The following is an 8,028-nucleotide window of genomic DNA, read 5'->3' as shown; positions in this document are numbered from 1 at the left end:
CTTTTTGACTTTTTGAAGTTATACTTTCCTCCACAAAAATAAAAATGGTGGTATTTTAACCCTCTTACGCCGGAGCCCTAAAAATCAAAACGTCTCCCGTATGCCGGGCCTGGTTTGGAGTGAGCGGGCGGAAGTGGAAAAAATAATTTTTTTCAAAAAATTACAGCGCGCGTACTTTTGAAGATTAGAGTTCATTTTTGGCTCCTTTTTTTGTCATTGCCTGAAGTTTAGAATGCAACCATCAGAAATGAAAAAAAAATAATATCATTATCATATGTAAATAATGCGATATATGGTAGCGAAAAAAAAAATTCATACATAATTGTATTCAAATCACGCTGTGCAGAAAACAGTCAAAGCTAACCAGTTACTTTTTTTGCGTTGTATTGTACACTAAATTGCGATCATTTTGATATATAATACATTGTAAACAATAAAAGCAACACCGGAAAAATATTATCACAAAATGATGTACGAATTCGTAACGCCGCGGACGCAAAAAAATATTTTTTTTTCAAAAATTGTCACCGTAATTCTAAATAATGTTCTAGAGACTTCCAATTTGTTTCAAAAAATTAAGACAAATTATTGAATATTACGATACTGTAAGAGTTTTAGATTAGAATTGCAGATTTCGACCATTTCGGACGAGTTAAATTTGACCGAATGTCGAAATTTTAATATATATATTTTTTCATATGCACATATTTCGAAGATGGAAAAAGCTACAACCCTTCAATTATTTTTATTGTATTCTTCATGAATTTGCGCACATTTTGATATATGAAACTCTATAAAAAGGCTAATATGATAAGGAGCAAATATTAGGATAATGCCATGTACGTTATTCCGAGACTTGCGCCGCGAATCGGCGCGCGGAGTGAAGGTAAATATATTTTTTCAAAAATTCACCATAAATCACAATATTGTTTTAGAGACTTCAAATTTGTTTCAAAATGAAGAAAAATGACGGAATATTACTAGGCCGTAAGATTTTTAGCTTACAATTGCGTTTTTCAACTATTTCGGTAGAGTTCAAATTTGGACCGAACGTGTTTTTTTTTTCTATTTATCGTGATTTATATGCAAATATTTCAAAAAAAGAGAAAAGCTACAACCTTCAATCATTTTTAGTTGTATTCTACATGAAATTGCGCACATTTTCATATATAAAACTTTATGTAACAGCTAATTTTAAATGGTGCAAACATTTCAACAATCGCACAAAAAAAAACAAAATTCTGATTTTTTTCGGAAGAGTTACTGCGCGAACGTAATTTTTTTTTTTCATAAATTCACCATAAATCTAAATATTGTGCTAGAGACTTCCAAGTCGTTGCAAAATGAAGGTAAATGATTGAATATTACTAGAATATAAGAGTTTTTAGCTTACAATTGCGTTTTTTCGACCATTTCGGTAGAGTCAAAGCTGACCGAAAGTTGAAATTTTTGCACTTAACTTTATTTATATGAAAATATTTCAAAACTGATAAAAGCTACAACCATGGGTTGTTGTTTTTTTGTATTTTGCATGAAATTGCGCACATTTCATATATAAAACTTTATGAAACGGCAAATTTAAAAGGGTGCAAACATTAGGACAATCGCACGAAAAAATTTATCGGAAGAGTTATCGCACGAACGTAAGGAAAAAGTTTTTTCATAAATTCACCATAAATCGAAATATTGTGCTAGAGACGTCCAATTTGTTGCAAAATGAAGGCAATGATTGAATATTACTATAATATAAGAATTTTAGCTTACAATTGCGTTTCTCGACCATTTCTGTAGAGTCAAAGTTGACCGAAGGTTGTAATTTTTTGCACTTATCGTTATTTATATGAAAAATATTTCAAAACTGATAAAAGCTACAATCATGAGTATTTTTTAGTTGTATTGTGCATGAAATTGCACATTTTCATATATAATACTTCATGTAAAGGATAATTTAAAATGGTGCAATAATTATGTCAAAGTGACGAAATAATTTCCGAGATGTGTCACTGATACTTTTTAGTGCGATAAGAAAGAAATTCGCGCTTGCGCGCCTGCGTAGCGATTGTAAACAAAACAACGCCTTGATCCGTGAACTCCCAGCATCCCCCAAGGCGCGTGATACAAAAGTTTTCGGCTGGTAGGCCTATAAGTATTTTTCCGCGAATTTTTAAAAAAACTTTTTTGAACCGACGTATGATACGTACCCAAATCGGCATACGGGAGACATTTTGACTCGACGTTTAATACGTCCAATCGGCGTAAGAGGGTTAAGCTTTTTTTGGTTTTAGCAATTAAGGATAAGGGATTGTAGACCTGTATATGAAATTACATTTATTTTGGAACAGATGGGAGAAATTGACAAGTTCCATGAGAGTTTAGATAAGAAGAGGTCAGAAAAGCTGGCAAAGAAGTCAGAATGTGATGAAATGGATGATGAGATTGGTAAAGCACGTAGAGAGGTGGGAGCAATTGCCAAAGATATTCAGACAGTCCAAAAGCAGATGAATGCGCTAGAGAACAAGATGGAACAGAAAAAAGGTGAGAAAGGTAACAATTAATAATGTTTTATTTTAGTATTTGCATTATTAATAACTTTTATAAGGTCTGCATGAAGTTGTTATAACTCCTCAAAGTTTGTTTCTGTTATTTAGGAATGATTTTTTCTCTGTGATTTGAACAAGCTGACTGGCATCAGTAGATTATTGAAATTTTTCAAAAGTATTGATCCTCACTTGATACTCAAGTGTTCCTAACCTGTTATTGTCTTAAACTTGAGGTTATATTTGTCTTCTAGTAAGTTGTGCTCTTTGCGGCGTGGTTGGTATGGTATTACCGTGCTACCTCGGTGTCGCGGGTTCGATTCTCGGCCATTCCATTGAGGAGTGAGAGTTTGTGTATTTCTGGTGACAGAAGTACACTCTCGACGTGGTTCGGAAGTCACGTAAAGCCGTTGGTCCCGTTGCTGAATAACCACTGGTTCCATGCAACGTAAAAGCACCATACAAACAAATCTTTGAGTTTTTAATCATGTCTAATAATAGCAAAAGAAGGTATCTGGTCTTTATCATATTTGCGTTGAAAGTTTTTTACATAACAGCATTGATGGTATTGTTCTCATGCAGAAACAGTCCAAATTAAAATGGTGTTCCAGTACTATAAATTTGCAGAATCTCACTGGCTGTAATTTAAGTCATACATTCAATGTTCATACATAACACATCTTACCTCCTACAAACAGTGGTCACTAATGGTTTTTTATCACTGATGACTTTTTATTTTCCAATCTCTTGTTTTGCTTGACCCCCTAAGGTCAGGACAACTATCATAAAGAGCCCACACAGTGGGATTACACAGGCTTTACCAGGGCAATACATGATGTATTGTTATCAGTAATAATTTTGATAATACTGTCAATTACAGGTAGTTCAGTCATATTTATGAAGGGAGGAACTTAGTGTCATGTAGGTTTACACGACAAAACATGACTCAAGGCTTAGTAGTTTTAGCTTCCCCAAAAACAAAGGGGGTAGGCATGGTTTTCACTTATAAATTTTTGTAATGTGTCACATTAATTATAGGAACTGATATTTATGTTATAATTGTGCTGTTTTCACTCTTCCTTTTACATTATTTTTAAAAGATATGTATGTTTTCAGCACGGAAATATCATTTACATTCTAGATGCAATAGTTATATGAATCAAGTCTCAAGGGGACAAAATCCATAAGCATGAACAATTAATTGTAATTTTTAACTACTGGGAAGAATTTAAGCTCATTTTCCATAGATAAAGTTTAATGAAATAAAATCATTAAGAAAGTGATAAAAGTCAAGATATGAAATATTAAAAATATACTGAATAGCCTCAGAGAATCTCATAAAATAGCATTGTAGTATATGTAACCATGGACTATATGGATGGCCAGTTACAAAACCTCACCATCATACCTTTTTTTTTATTTGATTCTTGAATCCTAAGTTAGCAGCAGTTTTTTTTATATTTTTTAAATCTGATGACTCATTCCATGTTATATTTCAGGCATTCTATACTAAAGCAGTGTAAAATGGATGACATTCTGGTTCCTATGACTAGAGGTAATATGGAGGATATTGAAAATGAGGGCAGAGAGCCTGGAGAGAGTACTCTTGAGTACTCCTCAGGAATGAATACCCAGGTAAGGAATTGAGCTTTTTTATGTAATTTCTATTCCTTCAAGGTCTTTTCATTATTAGGCCATTCTTTCCTTGTAATATGCTACTTTGTAAAACCAAAGTTTTAGTTACAAGTACTGTAGTCCCTCATCGTATCAGATCTCGGCTTACGAGAATACATTATTGTCAGCTGAATGAGTGTGATGTAGGCTATTTTTATGATGCTGAATCATCGTAGATAAATCTCTTAAATTGGATGGTTAGTGTCAAATTACTCTTTAACTCAGGCTTTGAAGTCATATTCCAGGAGTATTTAGGACTTGAAACAAATGAGTATCTGGTTGAAGCTATTGCAAGGATCCATGTATTATTGTTGTTATTTATTTTAAATCGGAAATCCTCTTATACTTTAAAGGTCATGTATGAGAAAGAATCTCGAATTGTGATGGATTATTCTTCCCTGTCTGAAAGCCAGAAAGAATTAGATGATTCAGATGATGTTACCAAGGCTGAGAAGAGAATGCAGAAACACATCAATGAATTGATGAATACCATTCAACGAATACAGGTTAGTATATTCTTCAATTTAAATAAAGTGCTATTTATCTTACATAGAGTAGTAGCTAAAATTACTACAGGGTGCAGATTATGAGGATAATATGAATCCTAACAAGCTTAGATTATGATTGCTAGTAAGTCTTGGGCTTTTCTTTACTGCAAACTTACTTTTGATAAACATTGTTTTCTTCAGTTGCACAAGCACAAAAACAGTATTGGTATAATTGTAAAGTCTTGCAAGATTTTTTATGAGCTATCTTTCCTTAGGAAACATTTTAAATTCTGCATTGTTATGCATTGAATATTGTTCCTGTTTGTTTGTCAATGGTTGACTTGCGTCTTAAATCGGGAATATAGTAATACTGAACTCAACCTTGTTGAAGGCTTTCTTAAACTTCAGCAAAAAACAGTCTTAGAATATAAAGTAACTCAGTACTATAACTTACCAAATGTTCATTAAGCTATTACTTTACTAACACAGCAGAGACTGGATTTCACCATTATTGCTGGCAGTCTCTTGTGGTTGCCAAGTCGGTTTTGTCCAGGTTTAAATTCATCGATGCATCTTTGAAGGTCAAAGCTAATAGCACCAAACCTTCTGCCTTGTTTTTTCTTCTGCTTTTAAGGTTGAACAAGGCTAAGTATTGAGCTTGGGAGCCACCAAAGTCATTGTCTGACTAGCTTGAAATTTGTTAGTTTGGTAGACCCAATCAGGAAGAAGTCTGTTTATCAGTAGTCTTGTTGGTCTACAGCTGATGTGGACCATTTTGTTAAAATATTATTCCATTCTTTGGAGGAGGTCTAGCCAAAGGAGAAGCAGAACAATGAGGGGACTTGAGAAACATCCATCGAAGGAGGAGAAAATCCTTCCCAAGATGGCACCTCCGACTTCCTTCTGTGCTGCTGCCTTTAGTAACACTATGCTGCTAGTATTATTTTCTTCAGCTTTTGGCCTGTATATGCCTGATGCCCTTGCAGTCTTACCTTGAATGTTATATGTAAATTTAGTTAATGTAAGGCTGACTAAATTCCTCAGACTAGTACGTATCAGTTTTTTTTATGTATTTGTGTTTACATGAAGTCATTTACATTTTTATTTAGTCAGTTGTTATAGAGTTTACACATCATATTGGGAATTGATTTTAATTTGTTTTCATTTTATATTTGTAGTGTGTGTGTGTGTGTGGAAGTTGATTTGTTCATTAACATTATTTTATTGCTTTCAGGCACCCAATATGAAGGCTATGCAAAAACTTGACCTTGCAAGAGAAAATTGCAGGAGACCAACTCTGAGTTTGACAGTGCTAGGAAGAGAGCAAGAAAAGCAAAGCAAGCCTTTGAAAGGTGCAAAAAAGAGCGTTATGATAGATTCATGGCTTTCTTTGAGCATGTATCCAATGAGATAGATGGGATTTATAAGGTAGGTAATTGACTTCAAATTGTTATTTTTCCTGAGGCATGTAGCAGTATTAGTGTTTTGGGGTAATCAACCTGTTATAATATTCTGACATTGTTTGAAGGATTCTATTTTCAAATTATGTTAAAACCCTATTAATCAAAATATCCCTAAACTAACAGAATGTGATTTACAGATCTTGGCAGATACTACTAATTTTTGGTTTAATTATGCATCATTGATAAGATTTTGTTTTCATGGTGTCTCATTTGATTTTTATTTAGTTTTTTTGATGTAATGTTTAGTGAGTTTTCTGTGAATGAATTTTTTATACTGTTAGTAGCCAACTGCTCTTCTGTTTGACTTTTATAATTTTGCCATAATAATGTAACTTCTTGTTCTTGTTTGTTTATGATTCCAATTATGTTTTGTTTATTAGTAATGCAACTTACCTAGTAATTACATACTTATAGTTTCTGTTATTTGGAGCAGTATAGATTCATATTCTGTGGCAGCAACACCGAAATTGTGTGGTTGACACCAGTCTCGACCCCTAAAAGAACGTTAGGAATGACGCAGCCGATTATCTCATTATGTTTCTGTGACACCTGGTGTAAGCATCTGGTGTCAGCAGAAGTTATTCATTTTTTGCTGGTTATTTACTGGACTTTGATATACAAACCGAAAGTGGAATAGTTTCAGCTGAAAGCTTCAAGATGAGTTATTCCCTCGATTTTTTTTTTTTTTTTTTTTTTTTTCCCTTTACCAAAGTAGTACAGCAATAGTTTGCATTTACAGCAAAATTGCAGTTTATTGGTTAACTACTCTTTGACGAGGGTCGGACTATAATACGTAAACATGGTTTGTCGGACCGATGTTTACTTATTTTTTACTGACCAGATATTGTTCAATTATTTGTTTCAGTAGCAATCTTTGATTGAACCATCATTACAAAGAGTAACATGACAAGTAAAATGTGACTGAGTTGATAAGCAAGTAGTGTAGTAATGTAAACATTGCATTAGCTACCTTCCTGATAGAGTAGCATAATAATGTAAACATTGCATTTGTTACCAGAATGCTGTTGGTGATGAATTTTAATTCTTTAGTGCATTTTTGCATGATTAGTAATTATTGTGGTTATAAAGTGTTATCACCACTTTCACTTAATATCATGTTTGCTTCTGCAACGAAATTGCAATAAATTTAAAAGCTTATCAGTCTTTCCTTTCCAGAATTGTTTAATTGAAAGGGGATAATGTAGCAGGAGAGAATTACGTAGTTATGATATGTTTTCGGAGGATGGTCTATTGAGATCCTAGTAAAAGTAACATTAAAATTTGTATTAATTATAGAGAGCTACTTTCATTGAAAACCTACAAGAACCCACTACAGAGAGAACATTCCTATAGAGGACTGTGCTTAATTAAAACCAATTGAGGGAACAGAGTAATATTGCTTTAGCGTGCCTGCTGAGCCCATTGGTGCTGATTGCCTAGGGGGAGCAGATTGTGCGCCTAGTAGCACCCAGGGGTGCCTGAGCACTCAATATTGTAAGCTACACAGGTGTTCAAGTTGTTTTCTTGTGATACTTGGGCACCTAGTCAGATAACACTGTTCCAGTTTTTTGTGATTTTTTGTCTCCTGCTACCAGCCCTTTAATTTTACTACTTGCTTCTTTGCTTGGCTCCCTCACGTACTTCCCCTACCATTGCCATTTGTGTTGGGGTTTATAATGTTACCCCTGTGATAGGATAGTGTTGTGCAGTGGAGGAGGTGCTTTTCGTCTCCTGATTCTCCTAGGCAAAGGTCCCTGTCAAACTCCCCAGCCCCTGGGGGGAGGCATACTGGTAGCCTAAGGGAGGTCAGTGGGGTCTGCCCACGAGCAGTCTCCCCCTCAGGCGGTCCTGTTGTTAAATCCCAGG

General features: G+C 34.4%; 2 protein-coding genes across 5 annotated transcripts in view; both read left to right on the top strand.

The window, feature by feature from the left end:
* The window catches only part of LOC135222469 (structural maintenance of chromosomes protein 1A-like), a gene marked incomplete at its 5' end in the record, with an annotated part of 56,416 nt that extends 51,408 nt beyond the window's left edge, over window positions 1-5,008 (top strand). The window contains 5 exon segments of the mRNA XM_064260556.1: window positions 2,343-2,535; window positions 3,120-3,177; window positions 4,037-4,172; window positions 4,565-4,717; window positions 4,901-5,008. Coding sequence (XP_064116626.1) covers window positions 2,343-2,535; window positions 3,120-3,177; window positions 4,037-4,172; window positions 4,565-4,717; window positions 4,901-5,008 — 648 coding nt within the window.
* LOC135221938 (structural maintenance of chromosomes protein 1A-like) overlaps window positions 4,036-8,028 on the top strand; it is a 55,137-nt gene continuing 51,144 nt past the window's right edge. For all 4 annotated transcript variants that reach the window (XR_010316128.1, XR_010316127.1, XM_064259969.1 and 1 more), the window contains exons 1-3: window positions 4,036-4,172; window positions 4,565-4,717; window positions 5,934-6,127. Coding sequence is in view for 2 of the 4 variants with exons in the window: in XM_064259969.1 (XP_064116039.1) it covers window positions 6,080-6,127 (48 nt within the window). In the remaining 2 variants the exon portion in view is untranslated. The remainder of the gene's footprint in view (window positions 4,173-4,564; window positions 4,718-5,933; window positions 6,128-8,028) is intronic.

The sequence above is a fragment of the Macrobrachium nipponense genome, chromosome 3 (assembly GCF_015104395.2).
Source record: "Macrobrachium nipponense isolate FS-2020 chromosome 3, ASM1510439v2, whole genome shotgun sequence".
Taxonomy (NCBI): Eukaryota; Metazoa; Arthropoda; class Malacostraca; order Decapoda; family Palaemonidae; genus Macrobrachium; species Macrobrachium nipponense.
This window is presented reverse-complemented; position numbering and strand designations above follow the sequence as displayed.